A 26,288-nucleotide genomic window follows, 5' to 3' on the forward strand; every position below is an offset into this window, starting at 1 on the left:
TTCTTTGGTCAAAACAAGCGGTGCGCGTGACCGGATGACAGCGCCACCTGCCGCACGGGCGGGCAATAACACAGAGAACGCGCAGGCTGGTTAATCAATTATTAGATAAATTGCGCTGAGCGCTCTCGAGAATTGAAAGATTTTCTAAATTATGTGAAAACAGTTTTGCCAAGTAAAATAGAGATGAGTCCTTCAGTCTTAATTTGAGAATATTATTTGTGCCTTGTAGTAACTTACTGAGTAGCCTATCTATCGTTAGTTTTGGGTTCCCAGAACGTTTGTTTTTGGTGAGCCAGGAAACTTTTCGTTACGGAAATAGAAAAAAAAAATCAGGTTTGCAGAAAGTTTTTTATTTTATTTTATTTACATATTCTCCCGCATCCCATATGGTAAGCGCCAAAACGGATGAATGGACGTCAATAATTAGTACTTAACCGTCCTATGGAGTATACGGGAATTTAATACAATACGGGAATAATACAATACGGGAATTTAAATATATAAATAGCATTAAAAACGAGCCTACAACATTAAAAAATGAAAAACAATTATGTGATTAACTAACGTTATAGCATAACATTATATTTGTTTCTTACCACTGAAGACGCGGGGCGTGCTTCTCATTTAACATTAGGCCTAAACAAAAACTTTTCACTTCACGTTCTCTTCAATTAGACGTGTCAAGTGTCTCTGAAATTACACTATTTACTCTCTATATCAATTATAAGCCATTATTATATAAAGAGGTCGAGAAACTAATGTAAGTCAATCAACAAAACGAAATGACGGTTAATTTTTAAATTACACGAGGGCGCGGATTTCTGTGGAAGACAGTAACTATGCGCGCGCTGGAGATTCGCGTGCAGAACAGGGGCGCGCAGTAAGGAAAGTTGCAAACCCATTATATTTTGGTATACTTGTCATACTACACTTAACACTGGCTTAATATCTTTAACTTTCAAATTGAATTTATCTGAAAATTATAATGCGTTTTGACTGATCTAATCCAGGTTTTAATAAACTGTTTTACTAAGTTTATTAAAATCTATTTATCCATCTCTGGATCTGAAGGAGGATGAAAAGTATCTATCTATCTATCTATCTATCTATCTATCTATCTATCTATCTATCTATCTATCTATCTATCTATCTATCTATCTATCTATCTATCTATCTATCTATCTATCTATCTATCTGTCTGTCTGTCTATCTATCTATCTATCTATCTATCTATCTATCTATCTATCTATCTATCTATCTATCTATCTATCTATCTATCTATCTATCTATCTATCTATCTATCTTTTTTTATGTATTATTGAGCTGTTAAAAAAATTGTCATCAAAGAAATCACTTAGTTGTGATGTTTCTTTCCCAACACATTTATTATGAAATACCAAATAATATACAATACATAATACTAAAAATAATAATAAATATAGTAAAAGACAAAATAAACATTATAAAGAAAGCTTTTATTGTGCAGATAGGATGAAGACACGTGACCAGAGCCCAGGGTCTGTTGTGTCGATGCTGCTATCTATCCATCTATCCATCCATCCATCCATCCATCCAATTTTTTAATGTATTTTTAAGCTGTTAAAGAAGCTGTCATCAAATAGATCACTTAGTTGTGAAGTTTCTTTCCCCACACATTATTTATTATGAAATATATACGACAAATAATACTAAATAAAATAGTAGTAATACTAATAATGCAAAAAAATAATATATATAGTAAAAGGCAAAATAAACAGTATAAAGAAAGCTTTTATTGAGCACAATCCCAGAGCCTCCACAGTAAAGCCTCCTCTGCATGCAGACACACGTGACCAGAGCCCAGGGTCTGTTGTTTTGGTGCCGCTATCTCTTTAAGCGCTGTGTGTGTGAAACATGACTCCAGTCGTTTCTCCTCCTCGCTGAACTCAAGCAGCTCAAGCTCGCCTCGTATGTGCTGACGTGTCGGCAGATCAACAGCTGCCAGCATGGCTGCACGAAACACACATTTTTATTATGTTTTTACGCTTGTTCTTTGCGCTTGTTTTCACATAAGCGACGCGGACCGGCGCTTCTCCGACCTGAAGCGATGCGCCGATGAAGAATGTAGCAGTGAGTATCAGCAGTATCACACTGTAACTTAGTATTATCAGGATGCTGACCATAAAACTTTAGTGCTGCTGACGTCATAAAGGCCGCATGTAACTTTGTAACAGCAAAAAAAATATGGGTTTTATTTATGGCCCATAGAGGGTCTATATAACGAGTGGCGTCCTTGAAGATCCAGTCTGTTGATACCGAGCTCAGTTTTAGCCAGTCGAGCTAACAACATAAAAAAAACCTGTGCATGGATGGGATAAATGCTCGATGAGAGCTGGAGTCTGTGTTTTATGCTCTTAATATGATGTGTTCACGTGATGCAACAGTTTTTAATGCTAAATATAAGGCCTGGTTTCATATCTCTGGCTGTTTTCATGTAAAACAGAACGTTCGGAAGGTCGTTATTTACAAACAACATGATTCCGTTCACGTTTGAAATGAATTGAGGTTGAACTGTGTTTGACCTGTATGTTTTTTCCTCAATGATATATATATATATATATATATATATATATATATTATGCAGCATGCGTATGTGTGTATGAAAGTTTAAGAATATGTATTTAGCTGATTTGAAACAAACACATTCTGTCATTTCTGTTGACAGATGTTTACATTTAATTTAGCAAAAAGTGCACCGTCCATTAGTGGTCGAGCAGAGATTTATGGGATGATAATAATACATAATGCTAATGTTGTTGAGATGTTCAATTGTTTCAGCATATATTTGTAAATTTTGATTATTATGTCTTGATCAAATTTTACTATCCATGATTTGGCCAAAAAGTCCAACGTTTCTCCTGAAATCCAAGAGAGGTTCACCCATATTCCATAATATCCCATACTGGAGACCTATCAGATGCACTGTTGATCCTGGTGTGGTCATACACCATTAATAAACAAATAAAAAGATCACAATGTAGATAATGCTGCATGCAGTGCTGTTTCATTACACTATTGCAAAATATTAAAAACATGGAATTTCCTAATGCAGCTTTATCGGGTGAATCTCAACAAAATCTCATGGGTTGTGTTTCACTTCAAAATAACTAGTAAGAGATTGAAATTATATTTTGCGTAAGGAAAATTAAGCCTATTTTAGGACCCTTAAGAAGATACATTGTAGGAGAAAAATGCTTCATGTAAAATTATTCATCAGTGTTATGTATGCCACATTACATTCAATTTTAAGTCATACAGAAGCTAAAATGCACATTGTAAGAGCTAATCTAGGGGAACATTTTTCATTCAACTTTCACACTGTTTTGTTCTTGCCTTACAGTAAATGCAAGATTTAAAAAGCTTACCATATCCACATATAAAACAAGTGGTTTTCATCCAAGTTTGTTGTGTCTTTAGTGCTTCTCGTCAGAGGGAAGGCCGCTAAGGATTTCGCAGGGCCGGACTGTCGGTTTCTCTCTTTCAAGAAAGGAGAGACGATATATGTATATTATAAACTCTCAGGGCAGAGGTCGGACATGTGGGCTGGCAGTGTAAGTAACCTGTTAATAACTGCTTATGGATGTTGCTGATGATAAACATATTTGCCATGCGGCATATTTGATTAGTATTAATTTGGCATCGCAAACATTACATTTACTTATTTATTGGGGCTACAGATCATGCATGAATCTTCAATAGGAGAGAAATGTGTTAAGAAAATACTAACATTAACAAAACAAAGCAAATGACTGTTTATTATAATCGTAAATGTGTTGATTCTTGTTTTAAAATGTTCCAAACCACAATGCATTACCATATATGCTCCATGAAAATTTGAATATAAGTATATAGCTAAGGATATGATACATATCTTATTAAAATAGACTATTTTACCAAGTGTTTATCTGTGCTTTGTGTTACAGTTTGTTTAATTCTATTCCCTCTTTAACTGTTTTTAATGCATTTCTATGGAAATATGGTGACACTTTGCAATAAGTTCTCATTAGTTACATTATGCATTAATTAACCATGTGTTTTACAGCATTTATTAATCTTTAACGTTATAAAAATACTATTGTTCATTGTTTGTTCTTGTTAGTTCATTATGCATTGACTAATGTTAACAGATACAATTTTGAAATGATCATTAACTAAGATTAATAAATGCTGTAGATAGAAGTATTGTTCATTGTTAGTTCATGTTAATTAATGTAGTTAACTAATGAAAACCTTATTGTAAAGCGTTGCTAGAAATATTTTTTTAAAATAGATAAATGGACAAATGAAATGTATATGAAAATATTGAGCATTTTCACACAAGTGCAAACTTTATCAGACAGGTTTTGTGCATATTTTCTAATTCTTGTAGATTTGTCTCTTGTGCATTTTATTTTCTTATTGGCTTGTTTGTTTTTATGATTGTATGTTTTCTGTTGTAAAAGGTGCATATATTGATATCTATTTCTTCTTCCTCTTTCTGCATAGATTGGAAACCACTTTGGTTATTTCCCAAAGGACTATCTTAATATAAATCATATATATACTGAAAAAGAATTGGAGGTACCTACAGAGGTATGTTCATGTGGTTAATATTGCCTCACGCCTGGTCCTTTTTGATGTGACGTTTGGTTAACGTGAAGCTTTCTTTCTCTTTCAGGAAACCGATTTTGTTTGCTTTGAGACTGGTTTTGATAAATTTGAAATCTATGATATAGATGTACTGTTGGGAAGCACATTGTTGATAGAAAACGAGGATTTAACAGAGGAATCAACAGAACCAGCTCAGAATGAAGATTCATCTCAACTGTCTTCTGTAACAGAGACCGAATCAGTGGAGCCTCTTGAGTCGGAGTCAGTTGATTCAGAATCAACATTGCCTATTGAATCAGAGCCAGTCGATTCAGAATCAACATCGTTTCTGGAATCAGAGTCAGTCGATTCAGAATCAACATCACTTCTTGAATTAGAGTCAGTTGGTTCAAAATCAACATTGCCTATTGAATCAGAGTCAGTCGATTCAGAATCAACATCGCTTCTTGAATCAGAGTCAGTTGGTTCAGAATCAATATTGCCTATTGAATCAGAGCCAGTTGATTCAAAATCAACATTGCCTATTGAATCAGAGCCAGTCGGTTCAAAATCAACATTGCCTCTTGAATCAGAGTCAGTTGATTCAAAATCAATATTGCCTATTGAATCAGAGCCAGTTGATTCAAAATCAACATTGCCTATTGAATCAGAGCCAGTCGGTTCAAAATCAACATTGCCTCTTGAATCAGAGTCAGTTGATTCAAAATCAATATTGCCTCTTGAATCAGAGCCAGTCGATTCAGAATCAACATCGTTTCTGGAATCAGAGTCAGTCGATTCAGAATCAACATCATTTCTTGAATTAGAGTCAGTTGATTCAAAATCAACATTGCCTATTGAATCAGAGTCAGTTGGTTCAGAATCAATATCACTTCTTGAATCAGAGCCAGTTGATTCAAAATCAACATTGCCTATTGAATCAGAGCCAGTCGGGTCAAAATCAACATTGCCTATTGAATCAGAGCCAGTCGGGTCAAAATCAACATTGCCTCTTGAATCAGAGTCAGTTGATTCAAAATCAACATTGCCTCTTGAATCAGAGTCAGTTGATTCAAAATCAACATTGCCTATTGAATCAGAGCCAGTCGGGTCAAAATCAACATTGCCTCTTGAATCAGAGTCAGTTGATTCAAAATCAACATTGCCTATTGAATCAGAGCCAGTCGGGTCAAAATCAACATTGCCTCTTGAATCAGAGTCAGTTGATTCAAAATCAACATTGCCTATTGAATCAGAGTCAGTCGGTTCAGAATCAACATCAATTCTTCAATCAGAGTCGGTCGATTCAAAATCTGTAAAAGCTCCTGAAACTGAGACATTACATTTAAAATCTACTGAGGACGACTCTGATATCTTTCGGCCAAAGATGGAAAATGTCTCATCAAAACCAACACTGGAAACTAAAGATGCAGTAAAAGAAGAGCTCGAAGATATTTCAATAAGCCCAGATGCCGATGTCATTTTAGAAGATGTCGAAACAGAACCATCAGATACTGGTTATTCTGAGCTTTTGCACAACCAAAGTGACTCTGTTTTTGAGCCTCAGGAGCCCTCACAACTTCTACTTGAAACACAAACAGCAGGTTTAGATGCAGTACATGAAGAACCTGCCAAAACAGAGCTACGCGATAAAGATAACCACTACAAAACACCAGAGAAAACACTTGAGGATGAGGATGAAGTGACTGAGTCCCTTCAAGAACTCACCAAAGATTCGCTTCCAGTTGCTGATGTCGGAGAACAAGCTGGTCTTGAGGTCATGCATGCACAAAGTGATTTTGAAGAGCAAAGTGATTTTGACGTCAAAATTTCTCATCTGCCACCAGACGCTAAAACTGCTTCAGATGCACGTGAAGGCGTCCCATCTGAACCGCCATTAAATGTAGACAAGATGCATGCAAGTGAAAACACTGAGCAACACCATCCAAAGATATTAGACACAAACGAAAAGGCCAGCCTGAACAAGAATGAAAATGCACACAAAGACACTGCAGACGACGATCCTCAGAATGCTCTTACAAACAAGATCGAAAAAGCAAAACAATCCATTCACAAAGAAAATGCAACCAAAAGTAGGGAATTAGTTTCAGAAAGCCAAGAAACTGCACCTCTACTTGACGAAACAGACGAACAGATTGATAAGTTGAAGAACGAACTTGTGAATCTACCGAAAAACACACTGGAATCTGAAGAACAAAGTCTTGAAGACGAAGAGGAAGAGGACACCGAAGAGCTTTTGGAGGATGAGAACGCTTTTCTTTTGCTCACAGAAAACATTAATGAACCTAAAGAAAATCCTCAACCTGAAAGCGATGATTTGGTTGTTTCCCAACCGAGCGAAAGCACAACAGAACAAGAAGAAAACAAAGAGGTTCGTCTTCCTCCCGAAGAGCCCGAATACAGCGATAACGTACTGAGACTCACAATTTTACGAGATCACTTGAAGGACGAGGAAACGGAGCGATTGCAGAAGTATTTCGGACTGAAGAACCTGTTTAAAATCGAAGCCATGTTTTCTGACCTGGATCTTGAGATGAAGTCCGCGAGAGAGCTGAAGACCGACACCGAGGAGATCGAGCGAACGCTAGACCAGATCATGGAGTCCTCGGAGAACTCTGTTCTTGATGCGACTGAAGACATGTTTAATGAAAGAGAGCGGAAAGCTCAGGAACATGGACGGCAGAAGGAGCCAGAAATGTATGACGTTGAGGCTGCCATCCTAGACGCTTTTCAGGAGATCATTTTCTCTTTGCGACAGAAATATTCAGCGGCCAGTGACAGCGTCCCACTGCTCAAGGAAGAACAACCTGCATCTGAAACAGGTGAGGGACATTAATTAGGTGAATGAATGAGGCATTTATGTGTTTGTTTGAATCTCTAACACTAGATTTAGCAGTACTAACAGCAATGCTTGCCTTTGCCATCCACTAATTACATGGATTTGCTTGTTTCAGTGAGTCATCTCAGGGTTTGGCTTAGATTGGATGCTGTTAAAGTTGTTTTAACCTTATAAAGCCTACTGTATCATATTTTGATACATGCATTTTAAAGGCCTCTAAATGATCAAAACTTCACTGATAATTATAAACATGTCGCACACAATCTCCTCATTCGTCCGATTGATAGTTTAGACTTTTTTAGTAAGTAAAAGTCTTCGTGTAATTGTACCTTCAGCTTGTGCTTTTTGCAGTAAAATCTGATTTTTATGAAGGAAACACAAGAATAACTTATATTGTTAGTAATATTTCAAGATTAACACATACTGGACTGAAGAAACTTATGTTTACTTGATTATCCAGACAAAATGTATTAGAAAAAAATCAGTGAGTATCAAATATAATTATCAGGCTTTTGGTGAAGGTTTATTTTTCATCTCTCAATCATCATTGTACTGCATTTTATTATGGTTTTTTTTAAGACTACAGAGCTTAAAATAAAACTAAGCATTTAAATATCATCTTACTGAGAGATATTATTGGCAGATACAGAGTGACGACTGATATTTTAACATTTTATTATATGCTGTTATAAACATCTCACTGATTTACATTACAAGCATCAGAATTTCATCTAAAGTTTTGGCCATATAAATATCAGAATCTGCACCGAATTGCATATTTGAATAAAATTGAGCTGTTTTTTCCCCCTCCATATTCTCACTGTATCATAGTATATGAGCCATAAACACCTGATGTATCAAAAATGATACTCAACAAAAAAAAGAACAACTGCAAATATATAATATATTTAGTCTTCAATAAACGGTTTTAGATTTTTTCTGACTATTATTTCATCTCAGGCTTTACATGGTAATATAATAAATGGATATTTATATATTTATTTATGGATATAATAAAGATCTTATGCAGTTTTTTCCCCAGATGAGAAAATTGACTCTGAAGAGGTGAAAGGTTTGGACAGTGACATCGAAATGATCGCACCTCCTGAAATGCACGAAGAGCACAACGAATCTGAACTGATTCCGAATTCTGAATTGAATACGAATGAAGATTTATCCCACAGTAAAGACGCGGGTCTTGAAGAGGACGGAGGCCATTTCAACAGAAATAAAGATGCACAAATAGGGTTCGAGGACGCTGAGGTGATTCAAAAGGGGCCTCATGCTATTTTGGAGAAGCCAGTGGACATCGGCTTTCACTTTGAAATGGATCCATCTTCAGGTTTGTGAATTTCTTTCGTGTCTTGGGTTATAACCTTGGCTTGACATTAACTTTTTTGCTCACCAGCCACTGTGGCTAGTGGTTTTCCAAAGTTACTAGCCACTTTTCACTGGCCAAAATGTTGACATCGATACCATGGGGAAAAAACTGCCATATAGATATTTGTAATATGATTTCATAATTTGGCAGCAGGTATATTAGGCTGCTGTCACTTTAAGGCCTGATGCACTGATCTATTATACTGTTACACATTTTCTTTCTCAACTGTTTATGTTCACTCAAAACATAATTGACTGTTTACATGAATACTCACCAAGAGTGGGATTTTGACATTATTTTGTGTATATTTGACTGTATATGCGCAATAAGCCGTGAAAAAGAACTCAATTTAGTACTGAGGCGGCTTTATCTGCACGCACTTTGGGTTTGAGCACAAAATCTGCGGGAATGAGTAAAATTATGCACAATTCCACGCTGAAATTCAAGCCCTGTAACACCAACAATATTCATCCAGAGCAAATGAAACGAGTGAGTGAGGAGAGGCGGGTTTGTTTGTCTTTCGCTGTCGTAGAGAAGAGAGAGAGAAAGCACAGCTTTTATCGTGTATCTGCGAAAAATGAGTATTGGAAGCGTTTCAGATATTTCAGTATCGAAAAATAAATTTTTCCACTTAGTTTATATTTCAGATGCTTGTTATTAAAAGACTACAATTTAAAAATATATATTATATATAACATTTAACCCGCCGAAGTGGCTAGTAGGAGTGACTGCGTTACACGCCACTGCTGAAATCCAACGCATTTGGCGGGTGTTAATATCAAGCGCTGGTTATAATAACTATTATTTTCTGTCTCCAGGTTCACTGGAGTCTCCAGGTGTCTCTGACTTCCATGACACTGAATCAAGCAGTGATTCCTCCAGCTCCTTGACTTCAAATGAACTTTGGGGTTTGCTGCTTCTCATAAAAGAATATCTTGGGGTGTACGGAGAAATTGTGAGTAAGACAATATTTTAAGACATTAAAGCTTTATGCTTTACACAAGCACAAGTACATCAATGCAAAAGACTTATTGAATTGTGTTGCATTATCAGACATTAGTGGTTTGAGAGTGGTATCACAAAGAGAGTGGTTTGAACTGACAAAAGGAACTTTCTTTATTCCACATTGCCAAAATCCCTTTCAGAGACATTTTAACTGACTTAAAAGAAAATGTAATATCTTTAGCGTATGTAGTAATGTGTTAATTATAAGACTGGTTAACCCCAGACACACTGAACACATGGTGCACGAGTAGCTGGTGTGACATTAATAACAGGATTGTTTTCTGTTGGAGTTTGCTTGGTTCTGAGCAATTTGAGAAATGTGTCTGTAATGGTTTTTGGAGTCATTTGTTGTGTTGGGTTTGTTCATGTTGTTGTTTAGCCTGAACTTCTGTTCACATAACTCAGTTTACAGTAAATGGCAAATCACATGAGACCTCAAGAATGTCTGGTTTTTTTGTTGTTGTTTTTTTAAGAAAGAAGGAAATGAACCCTATTTTTAGTGCCATTAAAATCAACAGTTCTTATTACAACATTTAATATAATTTTGCTTCAGGATGTTATTTGACCTAGTATTTGTATGAACCTCACTAAAATAATTCTGCCACTGACTTGTTAAAATATATTATTAAAGTAATGTCTGTTCTAAGTACACATATTTATTAGATCTGCCATGTAATTAATATCATGATTTTGTAATGAGGGAGCCACTTCTGCTGATGTTGTCAATAGGGCTCCATGCTAAACTTGTTAATACAACTCCATACAAGACCAAAATGTGTAAAACCATAACTAGATTAAATTCCAAATCGTGTCAATTAAACATTTATATCTTTTATAGCACATATTGAAGCTATTACACTGAAGCGTTAAGTTGTTATTCTTTCAAAACCGCTAGCATCAGTGCTAAAGACGGTCCCTCAACCAGTGTGACCAATCAGAGGCCGCCGTCAGCGTCACATGACCGCTCGCGTACAGAGTGGAAACACTGCTCTTCGTGAGAGACTCTTAGCTCAGCGTTTTGAAATGTTGACGTGTTGAAAGAGATCAACACTGATCTCCCTCCAGCCACGATTTCAAAACATACTAGTTGTATGTACTTATTATCCGTCTGTGTACATTATTATTCAAGTTAAACGTCTATTGGCTTTCAAAGACAAGCGTGTCAGAGTGGATTTACAGCAGAAAACACCGGCTTCCCGATATGAACCAACGGTCCGCCATTTATACTGTGTTCATCGGCTTCAACCTCCGTGTCTGAGCGCTCGGTGACCCTGCTAAATTAGTTTAAACGTTTTAAGAGCATGGATTCACAGCCAGGTCTTACCTCTACACCAGCTGAGATAGAAAACGCAGCCTGTTTCGTCTTCATTCTGTCCAGACTTCAGGAAGTAAGTGTTTCCCCTCTCTAGACTCGATCACTGTCTTCAAGAGTGAAATGTGTGAGCTTTAACGACCTCAAATGCTTAATATTGATCAGTCAGTCAGTATAGATCAGTCCACGCAGTAATGTAATACTAATAGTGCTGTATTTTGACCCCTTCTTATACATGCAGCTCTCCTTAATTCGGTTAAGTCCATGAAGGATCGGATAAAATCCCAAGGGAACTAAATTGGTTCATTTAAACTGAGTTGTAAGGGCTTATTTATAGGCAGTAGGGTTTCATCAGAGGTGAAAGTCCAGTAAAACCCCTAGTGTTGTGTTTCTGTTTCATGTGGCTGGTGATAAGGGTCAGTGCTTTAGATTTGTCAATATAAGTCTAAAAGAGTGCAGAAATTGATTTGAAACAGTCTAAGTGGCTTACTAAACTCAAAGCTGACGGGCAGGGGAACCATGTTGTCAAAAAATGAATTGTTTCTGGAATTGACATAAAACTGATCACATTTGGTGTGTTTTTGTGTCATCTAGGTGATCACTGCTCTTCCAGAGGAATGGCGACCGGGTCCCACTTTCCACGGAGTCCCCTGGGAGCCGGTGCTCGTCACAGCGGTTGTCGGGACCCTCACGATACTGATGTTCTTCTGGAGGACGGTGCTCGCTGTAAGATATTCTATTCACACATTTATTTGTATAGCACTTTTCACAATCACAGCTCTATTTTGAGATTTTTACGCCATGGGAATATGTTTTTGCACTAATGTCAAATATTCATTTAAAACTAAGCGATATTTTGGTTTGTGTCCATTACAATGAAATATTTAATGCACTGGATTATCTAAAAATAGGCATTACTACATTAAAATATAATATGAAAATAAGATGTATGAGGTCATGCGACCCACTTTTAATACCTCTTAAAATATATTATTTTCTGATTTAATATAGTGCTCGCTGTAAGATATTCAATGTACACATTTATTTGTATAGCGCTTTTCATTACACACATAGTTTCAAAGCAGAAAATAGATGAGTCCATATTACAATTTACAGTGATCTGTTATCAGAGGAAACTGTCTAAGTTATGTATTTCAGAAATGTACATATACAAAATCCCAGTTAGCTAAAAATGTATTAATTTAAACAATGTAATAATTTAAGGCAGAAACAATAAGCTCATTGAAGTAATGAATTCTTGTTTGTTAACAAATGATTGACATTTCGAAAAATGTACTATTGGTGGATGTTGATTCAGAGTTTGTGTCATCTTGTTTACATGATTAATGTTTTCATTCTTTTGAGATTGATTTAATTAAATCTGTGCCATTCACCTCTTCTTTTCTCCTTTAGATCAAAGGAAAAACCTATCAATGTAAGTCACTTCTCAGCCTCGCCATGATTGAGATATCAGCTAAATATACATTATACCAGTCTCTTAGGGTTGGGTGGTATGATGGCATGCATATACTTGCTATGGCACTTTTATACAGCTAGTATACTACTTTAATCATTTATATGGATTTTACTGTTTTTAGTCTTTTCAATTTGAGATGGAGCTGCATGATTAATCGTTAAAAGATCACAATCTCAATTCAAACACCCACATGATCTCATTCCTAAATGACGACGATTAAAGCTTTGTCAAGTCCGATCACGGTGAACATTCAGATCTGTGTTGATCCAGAGAGAGCGGATGAAACAGCTTCACAGTCTTTTCAACCACACAGTATCATTATTTCTGTTACAAATATTCATATCACAGAAGTATCGAGATAAAAGTTTATAGTTTGGATATAAAGACTGATGTCTATAGTAGCAATTTAAATAGAGTAAATCACCTTTTGAATGTACATGGCGCTTCATTGATTGTATTAAAGGTGCCCTAGAATGTTTTTTAAAATTATTTTATAATGTTTCCTGGGTTGCCCTTATAATGTTAGGATGTTTTTTAGATCAAAAATAGTCATAATTTAGAAATAAAAGGCATTTTTCCTAGCCTGATTTTAGCCTCTGATTTGAACACTCTGTTTGAAGGGGCGTGTCTGCTGTGAGAACCGGCCACTGCTGTGATTGGCTGACATGCTTGCATATGAAATTGCTACGTACATGTGAAACTCTCTCGAATACTTTTACTACAGATATTATACGTTTTTACAGCTATCGAGATTAACGAATCGTGAGATGTTTTTAAAGTTTTAAATCTATTCCCATCACATAAAATGTTAACGTGATGAGCATTGAGCAGATGACAGTGTGTTAATCGCGAGACTGAAGATCTAATCATTGCAAAGCAGTTTCTGCACTCTCTCTAATTCTTACACCAATGCAAACACGATGATGTACATACAGTAAGAGCTTCGTTGTGCAGTAACGTGCGTCATTGATTTCATAACGAGTTTGGCAAGTGTCCAGATAAACTCGCGCTGTGTGGAAAGATTGTTCTTTGATCGCTTTCTGTATATAATTTATTCACTATAAAAAAAGTTTGTTTTCATCCTACTAAAAGAAACGATGTGAAGCTGATATTTTAGTCACTGGCTTGACTTACTGATGCATAAACACTATTGAACGATTTTGAGAGAAAGATTACCTGTCTGAACTTGAACAATTACACATCAGAAAGTGTTGCTTGGTAGCTCGATCCGAGGCCAGCTCTGTATTGGCCCAAGTTGAGGAAACCGTCGTCGGTGAAATGTTTGGAAATTTCCAGAGAAAATAAAATTAACCCATTGTTTCTTCAGAGGCTCGGATGAAGGAACTAAAAAATACTTTTGTGTTCATGTGTACATCCAAACACTGAGCAACTGCCATGCTTCGGCTGCGCAGTTCCGCCTGGCATTGAGGGCTGGCATATGCAAATCTTCGGAGGCATACATATTAATGATCCCGACTATTGCGTCATAGTCGGTATTATGTGCAGATTCGCCTGTTTTTCAGGGGTGTTTTTTAAAAACGAGATTTAAATGAGGAGAAAACAGTGGTGTTTGAGACTCACTGTATGTCATGTCCATGTACTGAACTCTTGTTATTTAACTATGCCAACATAAATTCAATTTCACATTCTAGGGCACCTTTAAAGCTGCAGTCCGGCGTTTTCCCTCTTTGTCGCCATCTCTGTTCGAAATCTGCAATTGCAGTCATTCGCGGAATTATCAACTTTAGTTGTAGTTCGACACCCTCGACACGGCACAGCTCGGATGAACACAATGTTTGAGGAGAGTGTGCGGCTGTCAGTCGCCACGCCGGTGTGGATACTGGCATTCACAATCACAGATTATTCTTTTTTGGAAGTATGACCAACATAATAATTTTCACCGGAAAATGTCATCTGAACTAGTAAGAAACATCCACCTTTTGTTCTGGTTCTGACATTGCAGTAAATCACGCTGATTAAATCTAACAATTGCTTATATAAGTTATCGTATCACGCAAAACCGTGCAAATTATACTTTGTTCTCAAATTGTTAATGTTAACAACGTAAGCAAGCATTGCGTGACTGCATGTAATGTCCTTCCGATATTATCCTTGTTTTCGCATGGATCCGGTTGCAGTCTCTTCTTTCTGTAGTCACTCCGAAGTCCGAACGAAGTCTTCATTTTACAGCGGGTGAATCTGTTGTCACTGGTGATTGTCGTTTGAACCTTTCTGGATCCGCCATCAAATTGATAAGTTTAATTATATCAAGTGCTGTGAGAAAAGGCTATAAATCTCCACCTCCAACATCCTCACACGCAATATAGCTTATACTAGCCGAGACTCTTCTTTGTGTACAGATGTGACGTAATGATACATGCTCGAATCTCCCGTGGAAATCCACCAGTACCACTGGAATTAAAAACATTATTACAAGCTTACCGCTTTGAATCGAGCTACAGCAAGCAGAGAGCGTTGAACACTGGCTGGTTATGTATTTTCTCAAATATGTATTTTGGATCATTTTTAACCCAAAAAAAGCTACGGACTGCAGCTTTAATTACATACCTAGTTACACCAGTAGGTGGAGACTAGTGACCGTTAAAAATGTATGTCATTGAATCATTTATTCAAAAATGTATTCATTCAGATTAATTTAACATTTTAAATAGACCGCAGCGATTAACATTTTTGTCATAACCTCTTGTCTCAATAAATAAACTGTCCGCACACTCAAATCCTTAAAGCAAATTTAATAGACCAAGCTTTCGGTCAAAAGACCATCCTCAGGGCAACAAGCTTTCGGTCTTTTGACCGAAAGCTTGGTCTATTAAATTTGCTTTAAGGATTTGAGTGTGCGGACAGTTTATTTATTGAGATCTTTAGTCTTGTGTGTCTGGCACCTTGAAGATCGTGAGTGCGGTGTAACTCCTTCAAGTCATAACCTCTTGTAAATTCATTTTTTTTTTCTTAGTTGTTTGTTCAGAATCGTGATCTCTGTTTGAAACAGAAAAATCGTGATTCTCAATCTATCCAGAATCGTGCAGCTCTAATTTGAGATTTTTACGTCATGGGAATATGTTTTTGCTCTAATGTCAAATTTATTCATTTAAAACTAAGCTGATGTTTTGGTTTGTGTCCATCACAATGAAATATGTAATGCACTGGATTATCTAAAAATAGGCATTACTACATTATAATATAGTATAATATAATATGAAAATCAGCAAAATATCATTGCTGTGAAATAAGATGAATGAGGTATGAGGGCATGCGACCCATTTCTACTACCTCTTAAAATATTTTCGTTTCTGATTTAATATAGTTTGCGTTGTATTTTATTTCACAGTAACAGAAAAGCAGCTCAGAGACAAGATCCAGCAGATTCTCAGCGAGAAATCTGATGCTGTTAACAAGATCACAGAATTAAATGACATGGTAAACCTCAATGTTTCTTTCTCTCGACTTCTCTTGATGGAGTTTATTGATGAACCTGATCAGATATTAATGTGTAATTTGTCTCCTCGCAGATAAAACAACGTGAAGAACAGCTGAAAAACTCTGCGAAATCACTGAGTTCCAGCCAACAAGAAATGAAAGGGCTGAAGGTGAATCAGCAGCAGGATTGATGTGTTCCCATCCCAGTTTCATCACAGTACACATTTGTTTAATGTGCTTTGTTGTTTTTACTGACTAGAATCATCAGCAGAAACTGCAGAGTCAGTGGGAGGAGATGTCTGGGAGTGTTTCACAGCTTAACCAAAAAATTGTGGACACACAGGAAGAAAATACAAATCTAAATGAAAAGGTAAGCTTTGATTTATTTTATCGTCTGCCGTTGTGACTTTTCTCTGTCAGATTTTTCAGAACTGTTTTGTTTTTCCTTCGACCAAAGATTGCCAAAATGCACCAGAGAATCGAGAAATACCAGAAAACACTGAAGAACTATGACGAGGAGCGTGCAAAGGTAATTTGTTCTGGATGAGCTAACCCTTTACTACTTTGGCGGATCTACCGGTTGAAATGAGAAACCAGTAATAATGTCAAACGTTTTGTTTCTCGGAACAAATGAATGTAGTGATGCGAGCAATCTGCTTAGTTACCGTTGCTAACATTGACAGGTTATCCTACTACCACGTTTTCTTTCTCTGACAAACATAGAGAGAGAAGCCGTTTGATTGAGTGAATTATTAAATACAGGATTTCCACTGTCATGGAAAACTGAGTAAAATCAGTCATGGAAATTAATACAATCTAAAGTTCTGTAATCTAACAATATTCCATAAAAACAAGATATTTTTTTGACAATTCATGATAAATTATTAAATTATCACCTTATGGTTTTTGTAGTCACTTGACCATGTATCTGAACAGTCCTTCCAGAAAAACGCTGAGTTTTTTTGTGATTGTTGCGCCAACAATCCTTGATTATGCCAGTTGCAGTACACGAGATCCAGGGGGCGGAGTTGAATCCAGATCTAAGGGGTGGAGATGGGTAGGATTAGGGGTGGGGTTAGGGATCAGGGGGTGGAGATGGGTAGGATTAGGGGTGGGGTTAGGGATCAGGGGGTGGAGATGGGTAGGATTAGGGGTGGGGTTAGGGATCAGGGGTTGCAGATGGGTAGGATTAGGGGTGGGGTTAGGGATCAGGGGTTGCAGATGGGTAGGATTAGGGGTGGGGTTAGGGATCGGGGGTGGAGATGGGTAGGAATTAGGGGTGGGGTTAGGGATCAGGGGTTGGAGATGGGTAGGATTAGGGGTGGGGTTAGGGATCAGGGGTTGGAGATGGGTAGGATTAGGGGTGGGGTTAGGGATCAGGGGGTGGAGATGGGTAGGATTAGGGGTGGGGTTAGGGATCGGGGGGGGGATTAGGGATCAGGGGGTGGAGATGGGTGGGATTAGGGGTGGGGTTAGGGATCAGGGGGTGGAGATGGGTAGGATTAGGGGTGGGGTTAGGGATCAGGGGCGGACCTGGGTAGGTATAGGTATATGTAAGGTGGGAGGAGTTGGATCTGGATCCAACTACTCCCCCTGGATTTCGTGTTCTGCAGTGAGGACCATCTCGATTATGCGGCCCGTTTTCTTTAAAAATGCGATGGAATATGTGGGATATTTATGCAATTTTATGCGATTCCCCCAACACCCTGTTCTCACTAGGCTACTACCTTAATGTAAAGAGTCATTTCTTATTACTTCCTATGATAAGCAAGCATACTACATCACAGAAAGTGCTGGGAATATTTAAGCTCTCATCATTATTTCAGACCTTAATAAAAACATCAAACTTACAAAACATTGAGTCAAACATGTTCTGTAGCTTTACAAAAGGAATATGGTTCCTGTAAAAATGTAACTTCTGTAAAAATGAATAAATAAAATATAAAAAAATAAAGTGTGCTCCTGTTTTACAGCTTTGGGTGATGTTCACGTCGCGTAATTACGTCACTTCATAACGTTCCCATGGCAACAGGGGGAAACGGCTGCTCCCGTGTGAACCAAACGCAACATTTTTCAACTTTCTGCTAAGATATATGTGACTTTTTTGCAACGAAAATGTGAGGATTATGAAATCATGCAAGCCCTGCATATTTTGCACGGAAATCGGCAATTTATGCGGCGAAAGTGAGGCGTATTTGAAAAAATGCGGCCCCACATAAATATGCGGACTTTGGCTGATTATACACTAAATCATGCGGTCGCATAATCACGTTTTTCTGGAGGGACTGTCTGAACATTTGTATTAGTCGTCTCATGTCCTGAAGATATGAAATGTTCTGTGTTTGTTTTGAATTGACAACAGGTTCATGTCCTCATGGATGAAGCTAAACTCAGAGAAGATGCTCTGAAGGCTCAGGTTCTGTCCTTTGAGAAGGAAAACGGCACGTTAAAGGAGCAGAAGAAATCTGTAAGTCCTGTTGTCAGAGCTGTAAACTTGCCAATCCTGTCCTCCCGTTAACATCAACACAATCTAAATTATATTTATTCTGACAGCTCCTTCGAGATGCTAAAGACTGGCAGGAGAAGCACAAGAAACTGAGCGAGGAGATCAGGGTTTATCACAAATCCCAGAAAGAGCTGGAGGACTCTCTGTTGCACAAGGAAAATGAGATTGATGTGAGTAAAATTGGTTGCTTATGAAATACAGTGCATGTCCCTTGCTTTACTTAATTATGAATTATAGTGTTTTCTTCGAAATATGATAATCATCCCATTAGGCTTGCTATGATAGTCGGTGTTACCGGTGTTCAGAAGCAACACCGGTTACATCTCTTGCCTACCGCGGCACCGCCCCCCACTGTCGATTTAGATTTTAAAAAAATAAATCATTTAGTTCAGTTAGAGAACAGACACTAAACTGAACATGTCTGCTTAATAAATCGTGAGCCAAACGAGTCGCCGCACAGATCAGCAACAGGAGCGGACTGACGAGGTGACTGCGGAATATTTGGTGTCAAGGCGAATTGTAAAAGCGCCTATTTAAAGGTGCTATATGTATTTTTTAGGGGCCTCTATCGGTGATGTTTCAGATTGCAACCAATTTTTACAAGAGCGCTCGTGCTCTTGCGCGTGCTCGAACACAAGAGCGAGAACTCATGGTACCGGCCACACTGAGACTTTCAACACACCGGAGAAAGCATCACACAACATGCTGGAAACTCATGTAAACTCCCACTGCAACCTTACAATAATAGGCTACTTTTATCAGCTTGACGTTGAACTAATGCTCCATGCTCGTACCATGATAATGTTACATTGACTGCATTTAGCCGACATGTGGTGTTGTCTAGCATAAGGCATTTCACTAACTATTCGTGGATCTTTCACAATCAGCAATGTCAACATGTGAATGTATAATATGATAACGAAAACGGTTAGTGAACTAGACTGAACAATTTCAGTGTAACAGTAAGATCGTAGGAAGTAACATTACTGTACTGAACGTGTCTGGAAATGTGTATTATAAGCAATATGATAGTAGTGGGATGAGTGACGTTAGACAGTAGATCTAGTACATAAAATAAAAGTTACATCCTAAAGCACCTACTTTTTGTTATCCTGGAACAGTCTTTTGTATTCATTTCATGTCTCATGTATGTTGTAGTTTACCTTGCTATTTCATTACAGTTTACCATTTTATTTCAGCATATCTGAAAACTTGTAATTTATCACAATAAAAATAGTGGAGGTCTCTCCATAATTCAAACGCTCTGCTGATGTTGATCCGTGTTTTCGTCCTGAGTCGATCCGATTCACGTTTGGCCTGACAAGCTTCAGCAGATAAAACTTTTTTTTGTTTTTTATATTTATGTGGAGTTTGTGTTGGAGTGTGTGTTGTGCTGGAGGCAGGTCGTTTTTGGGTGTTATCAGACTCCATGTCGTCGCATAGACTGTATATAAAAAGGAGAGAGGCTCATGAGCGCGCATGCACGTCACATCCGATGGATTTCGCAGAAAATCCGACCCGGAGACTTTACATAGAAATAGGAATACTGGCCTTCAGAGGTAATAGCAGAACCCGACAAGTGGTTTATTGTAATGTGTGATTACAACCCCTTCACACACAGGCAATAAAAGGAGGATTCATTTTAGAAGAAAAGTTACATAGAGCACCTTTAAGCAAATTTGTCATTGCACTGTTTTGTTGTGTTTTTCTTTAAGAATAATAGGCTAATGAACTAACCATTCAAGTAATCCGTCCGGAATTGGTGCTAATTTGAAAACGAAACTAAAATGTGCTCATCCACACATGTCAATTGTTATTCAGGGCACAATAACAAAACAGTGCTGCTTCGCACGACCGCACCATTATGAATGCCTGTGCAAACGCGCTCATTTTACCTTTGCCTTTAAATTAGCGGTTTAAAAGCCCCCGGTGTTGTCACACGTCGATTAACCGGTGGGGAAATATCCTCACGTCACATCCCTACATCCCATGATAATTTGTGTGTTTCTCTGGTTTGTAGGTTTTGTCCAGCTGTATTGCAGAGCTCAACCGTCTGGGAGCCTGTGATCCTGCTGAACTACAGAAAGAAGATGCTAAAATGTCTAATGGAGAAGATGCTGGTGAGCACTCTATTTATAACTTACATTTTTCTTTACATTTTTCTTTTTTTGTCTTCACGGTGAGTTGCGTTTAGTGGATGCTTTTATCTAGAGGGACTTATAAAAGTGCTTTATTGCACGTGTGAAATGCAGAAAGTTATTTACTGAGAAAAGAAGTCCTACCTATTAGGGGTGCAAAGAAATAATCAATTTAGGTCAATACATAATCAATTTAATCATCAATTTACTTTAAGGTTGCCATGATTACAGCATTCCGTTTAAGAACTTTAAATAACTTAAACTTAAATAACTTTTTTAACCCTTAAAGCTTCTCTTTTGTTGATGATAATCATAGCGCTTGCAGAGATGAGTTTGTGTAGAGCAGCATTTACTGTGCGAACGGAGACGCTGAACACGAGCTCGTAAATCATGAGCTGCTCAAGTCGAGACCGCCTGAACCGAGACCAAGACACTACCAAGACCAGATGGTATCGAGACCAAGACAAGACCAAGACCAAGACCAAGACAGACCAAGTCGAGACCAAGACCAAGGCGAGACTAAGACCGAGACCAAGTCGAGACCGGAGGGGAAAAAAAACATTAGTGTTGAAGCTAAGCAATAACTTGTCAAATGTTGTTTTGCATTTGCCTGCCTATCTCTGCTGATTTCGAAGTCTCCAAATGAATCCATTCTGCAACTTTTAAATACATAATTATATTTTTAAAAACGAAATTATAGGCTTAAGTGCAGGATCCGAAAGTTGGTCGTTTTTGTCGCTATGGTTACACACACACACACACACACACACACACACACACCGTTGGCGGTGCGCTCAAAGTCATCTGTCAGTTGTGCAGTTACCCAAAATCTCCTGAATGAAGGTAAAACCTATCATGTCACTGATATGTGTTTTACTAAATATTAATATATCAAAAACTGTACATGATATGTGTTTTTTAAATCAAGTGATCAAAGTGCTCGTTGCCGCTGCGATCAGTGGCGCGGATACAGTGTTTTCTCGCGTGGCTCGCGCGCACCGCACTGTCTTCACTCGGACGCGCGCTTCAATACGTTGCGGATATCGTCGTGGATATTGTAGTATTGTATTGGTCAATCCCCTGACCACTATGTCGGTCTGAGACAGCGAGACCTAGACAAGACCGAGAGGTCCGAGACCGAGACCGAGACCAAAGACCGTCAAGGCCGTGACAAGACCGAGACCACGTAAAAGTGGTCTCGAGACCGGTCTCGAGACATACATCACTAGTAATACCACATTACCTCGCTTCACTCTGAAACACGCAGCGCATATATTTATTTAATTAAATTGCAGTCTTTGCTATTTAATAATCTCAATAAACCATATCACGATTTCCGTTTCATTTCGAGGTCATTGGAGATGGTTGAAACATTCTAAACATCAAATGTTTTCTTTCAGAGAAAAAGATGGACATCTCGAGAGTGCGAATCAAACAGATGATGGACGTCTCCAGGGTACGTCTGCTCCGGGCAGATTCTTTTGGAGGATAATCGAACACTCTTCTTATTTCTAATGCCGTTTCTGTTTCACAGATTAAAGCAACTCTCAGTGTTGTTGAAGACGAGAGGAATCGCTTCATGGAAAGTCTCCTCGCCGAACAGAAATCCAGACAGGAGCTGGAGGGTATGAAGATTGGGATTTGTGTATTTGAATACATTGCAGTTGGCTTTCCACATCCTCTTTTAATCCTGTCCTTTTTTTATTTTAACTAGAGCAATATCAGAAGGTCATGCACGACCAGATGAATCTGAACAATGATAAAACGCATCTGGAGAACCAGTTCAAGAGCCTGCAGCAGAGACTAGAAATCACCACTGAACTCTACCAGCAGAAAGAAAACGCCCTGCAACAGTGAGATCACACACATTACTCACACTGCACACAATGAGTAGGGCTGTCACTTTTGTGAAAAAATCCTGTTCGATTTGAGACATAAGTGTTCATTGAATCGATTGTAAAATCGATTGTCCATGTCGTTTCCATTTTCAACACCAAATATAGGCAAATCCACGGACACCCAACAGGCATTAGGACGAGCGTAAAGAGGGCGCTTGAGACGCACAAGTTAGCAATATTTCTGATGATTTATTGGCGTGAAGTTTCGTGCACAATGACAAACAGGAGCGCAACATTCAGGGATTGAGATTAACACCCTCCAACTGACCAAATGCGGGTAAAAATGAACTTTGGCGGGAAACGCTGTCAAATCACGAGCCAATCTGGCGTGTTTCTGTGTTTACTCCCTTTGCTGGGGAAGTTCGTGTAAGACAAATCTGCGCGGATTTAGCGCAAATACGCAACTCGTGATCCTCATGATATATTAAATACAGCATATGGGCAGAATCTGCTTAATTTCTGGCTTACTTGAACACGCGCACACACACACTCACACACACACGCAACAAGCAACAAATAACGGCGTGCTTGTTCACTTGCATTGAAGTAATAGCGAATATTAAAAAGCATTTGGTTAAGAGAAAATACATTGTTATTTTTCAGCATCCTACATGTTCTGTGTGCTGTATTGATCTGTCCACCTAAAACACATTTTTGAAAAATGTGAAAAAAAAAAAGGCCATTAAAATCGATTCCCTATTTTCGTTTTCGAAACTTGTGTTGGTTGGTCCAATCGATTGTGCAATTGATTTTCCAACGTAAAGTGACAGCCCTACCAATGAGTGCTACATTTCAGATGATTTGTACTCAAATCATATTTTTACTTAACGTTAAAATGAAACACTACAGAAGGCATTCTTCTAAAATATTATGAATAGCCTAAGAATAATTGTGTTATTTCAATTAGGGTGTTGCCGAGAGTCTATGATATTGTGTATCAGCGATGCCTGATATCTTTGTTTTTACCAGTAATGTATTACATTTATAGTATTATGATTGGCTATTATTATTAACAAATTAATATTAGGGCCTACAATTCATTTCCCCCCCCATAATTTCATAAAAGTAATCACCTCATAACAACACTGACGCACACGTATGAGGATTGAGCACTCCTCAATGAAAATTATCTCAAAACACACTACAAAACTACAACTTGCATCAAAATTGAATGGCAGGTTTATTTATTCACAAATTGTCAGGAGTGTTTGTTATAAAAGTTAAGCGGCATCGTTTTTCATCAGCATTTTGTTTTGTTTTTCTCCATGGCACATTAACAAAACATTTTAATGAAACGGATAAAAATACAATAACAAATTATTATTCAACAATTACAATAATAATAAGTATAATAATACATTTTATTTGTTTCAAGACACCCAAGAACACCTTACACAACAAAATTAAACATAACATTAATACTAGCCCAACAGTAATATCATTAGTAAAATCAAAATAATAAATACAATCAAAATGTTAAGAACCATAAGATCCAGGAAATTAAGACAAAATGTTGAAATTTATGTATGATGAGCTAATCTAAACAGAAGAGTTTTAAGTTAATACAATACTACTAAAATAATTCTAATAACAGTCTCAATAGGTCCGAACACAACACAATAATCGGAAATCATGTCGAATCATGAGATGCATGTGACCGCTTTCAAACAGCTATTGTGTATGAAGCTGCGTCCTACATGATCCATGTATCTGACTCAACTTGTCTTCATTTCAAATAAGGACTGTATTTCATTTTGCTGCATAAACTAAACAACTCAAGTTAGATGTTCCGATATGAATAGAATTTGTGCTTTCCATGTGAACAAAGCCTACGTCCCGGATTCATTCGAACAGCAGTAGTTCGGCATTAGAAACTCCCTACTCCTGTATTTCCTCGCTTAATGAGCTTGGTTTGTGCTCAGGAAATTGACTCAGGAGGAGCTGGAGAGACGCGAGAAGGAGACGAAGCTGACGGAGGTGGACAGTAAAGCTGTGCGGTCGGAGGAGGAGCTGAGAGCTCTTAAACAGAAGATCAAGGACATCGAGGAGGAGATGCAGCAGAACGAACGCTCTCTGAAGTCTGAGGTGAGAAGCTCATCTAGGGCTGCAGGATTTGGGGAATATTGCAATATGCGATTGCGATATAATAAACAAATGGTTTCATGAGTCAACTTGCTTGGTTCTAAAGCAAAATGCACACACAGATAAGTGATAATTCTGAAATGTGTATTTCTCAACTCAAACTAGCAACATGAACTAAATGATTGATAACACCTATAATGATCAATAAGCCATTGATGTCTGGATAAAAATTTATTTAATTTTAATTTAAGTGAACTTCAAACAATCCTCACATAAACCCATAATAAATGTCATATTTACCTGTGCTCTTCCTGTCTACAGGTAGGACATATACAGAAATTGAATAAAGTTATCAAACAGTCTGCGCTGCATAAATTATAAATTATATGGACTAAAATCCTATTTAAAGCTACACAAGTTCTTTGGTCAAGAGCAGTGAGTGCTTTTCTCTGTTCCCTTTGTTCTTTGATTAACTTTACTGACAGAAAGCATTATTGGATGCTGGCCCTTTAAGAGTTGCTGACAGAGACGCGGATCTCACACGCGCCTTTCTCTCACAACTCTTTACGACCATCATAAGACTGCTCTTATGTTATGAAGACACTCGACAAATGATATTTTAGCATAATTGTGTGTGTGATTGTTCGTTCACTTCAAGCAGAAAGAGAACTGTATTCTGGCGCGCGGTCTGTGGATGCGCATGATACTGGCGCGCGTCTTTCAGTCAGGACATTCACAGGCAGCGCGCTCTCTTTTGACTTGTCTGCATTGCATGAATAAGAGCGGGATCATGTAACACTAGCCAAAGGATGACAAAAAAATAACAGATGCTGCGTTAACAGCCCTAATTTGTTTATTTCATATAAAATCGCAGTATTTTGCATCATATAATCGCATAGGCTTGACATCGCGATATGATTAATCGTGCAGCACTAAGCTCATCATATTCAAATGATTTATTGAAGGATCATGTGACACTGGAGTAATGATGCTGAAAATTCAGCTTTGATTACAGGAATAAATTGCATTTTACAGTAAAAACAACAACACTCTCTATCTGACGCTTTATAGTCTCATTTAGGGGGTTGTCATTTTTTTTTTATTGGCATTGGCCGATAGTGTCGGAAGCAATGTTTTTTTTTTTTTTTTTTTTACTTGTAGTTTACTTTTTAGTAATTTCGTTATGTGCTTTTGTCAATTTATTCTTTTTTTAAAAATACGTTTTAAAGTTTTTTAATTATATTTTAATTTATTTCAGCTTAATTTCATTTAGCATCCTTTTTTTATAGTTTTATTTAAAAATAACCCTGTTTGGAAGCTGACTTTTATTTTCACAGCAGTGCTTGACATGCTACGTATTTTGTCATTTAATGATTTTTTTTAATATCAAATAAACATTTTATTCATTTTAAGTGTTTTTGGTGCAATTTATTAAATATGTAAAATTATAATTTTTATTGCAGCAATTGTTTACATGTGCTATTCACTATTATTACATTAAATAGTGCCATCTTTCCTATAGGTGGCGGTCCAGGAGAAGAAAGCCCATGAGAACTGGGTGAGTACCATGTTTTGTTAGTCGT

The 26,288-nt window shown here is 37.6% G+C and overlaps 1 protein-coding gene across 1 annotated transcript in view; it reads left to right on the forward strand.

The window, feature by feature from the left end:
- The first annotated feature begins 1,869 nt into the window (after positions 1–1,869).
- Positions 1,870–26,288, forward strand: part of mia3 (MIA SH3 domain ER export factor 3) — a 39,668-nt gene continuing 15,249 nt past the window's right edge. Inside the window, exons 1-20 of the mRNA XM_056262808.1 lie at positions 1,870–2,109; positions 3,457–3,590; positions 4,525–4,611; positions 4,697–7,451; positions 8,511–8,810; positions 9,668–9,804; positions 11,761–11,892; positions 12,580–12,601; positions 15,993–16,081; positions 16,174–16,251; positions 16,341–16,451; positions 16,539–16,610; positions 18,444–18,548; positions 18,635–18,757; positions 20,608–20,707; positions 22,126–22,181; positions 22,260–22,350; positions 22,440–22,578; positions 24,546–24,708; positions 26,228–26,263. Coding sequence (XP_056118783.1) covers positions 1,986–2,109; positions 3,457–3,590; positions 4,525–4,611; positions 4,697–7,451; positions 8,511–8,810; positions 9,668–9,804; positions 11,761–11,892; positions 12,580–12,601; positions 15,993–16,081; positions 16,174–16,251; positions 16,341–16,451; positions 16,539–16,610; positions 18,444–18,548; positions 18,635–18,757; positions 20,608–20,707; positions 22,126–22,181; positions 22,260–22,350; positions 22,440–22,578; positions 24,546–24,708; positions 26,228–26,263 — 4,854 coding nt within the window. The 5' untranslated portion in view covers positions 1,870–1,985. The remainder of the gene's footprint in view (positions 2,110–3,456; positions 3,591–4,524; positions 4,612–4,696; positions 7,452–8,510; positions 8,811–9,667; positions 9,805–11,760; positions 11,893–12,579; positions 12,602–15,992; positions 16,082–16,173; positions 16,252–16,340; positions 16,452–16,538; positions 16,611–18,443; positions 18,549–18,634; positions 18,758–20,607; positions 20,708–22,125; positions 22,182–22,259; positions 22,351–22,439; positions 22,579–24,545; positions 24,709–26,227; positions 26,264–26,288) is intronic.

The sequence above is a fragment of the Rhinichthys klamathensis genome, unplaced genomic scaffold, assembly GCF_029890125.1.
Source record: "Rhinichthys klamathensis goyatoka isolate OS25496 unplaced genomic scaffold, OSU_Roscu_1.1 h1tg000196l_1, whole genome shotgun sequence".
Taxonomy (NCBI): domain Eukaryota; kingdom Metazoa; phylum Chordata; class Actinopteri; order Cypriniformes; family Leuciscidae; genus Rhinichthys; species Rhinichthys klamathensis.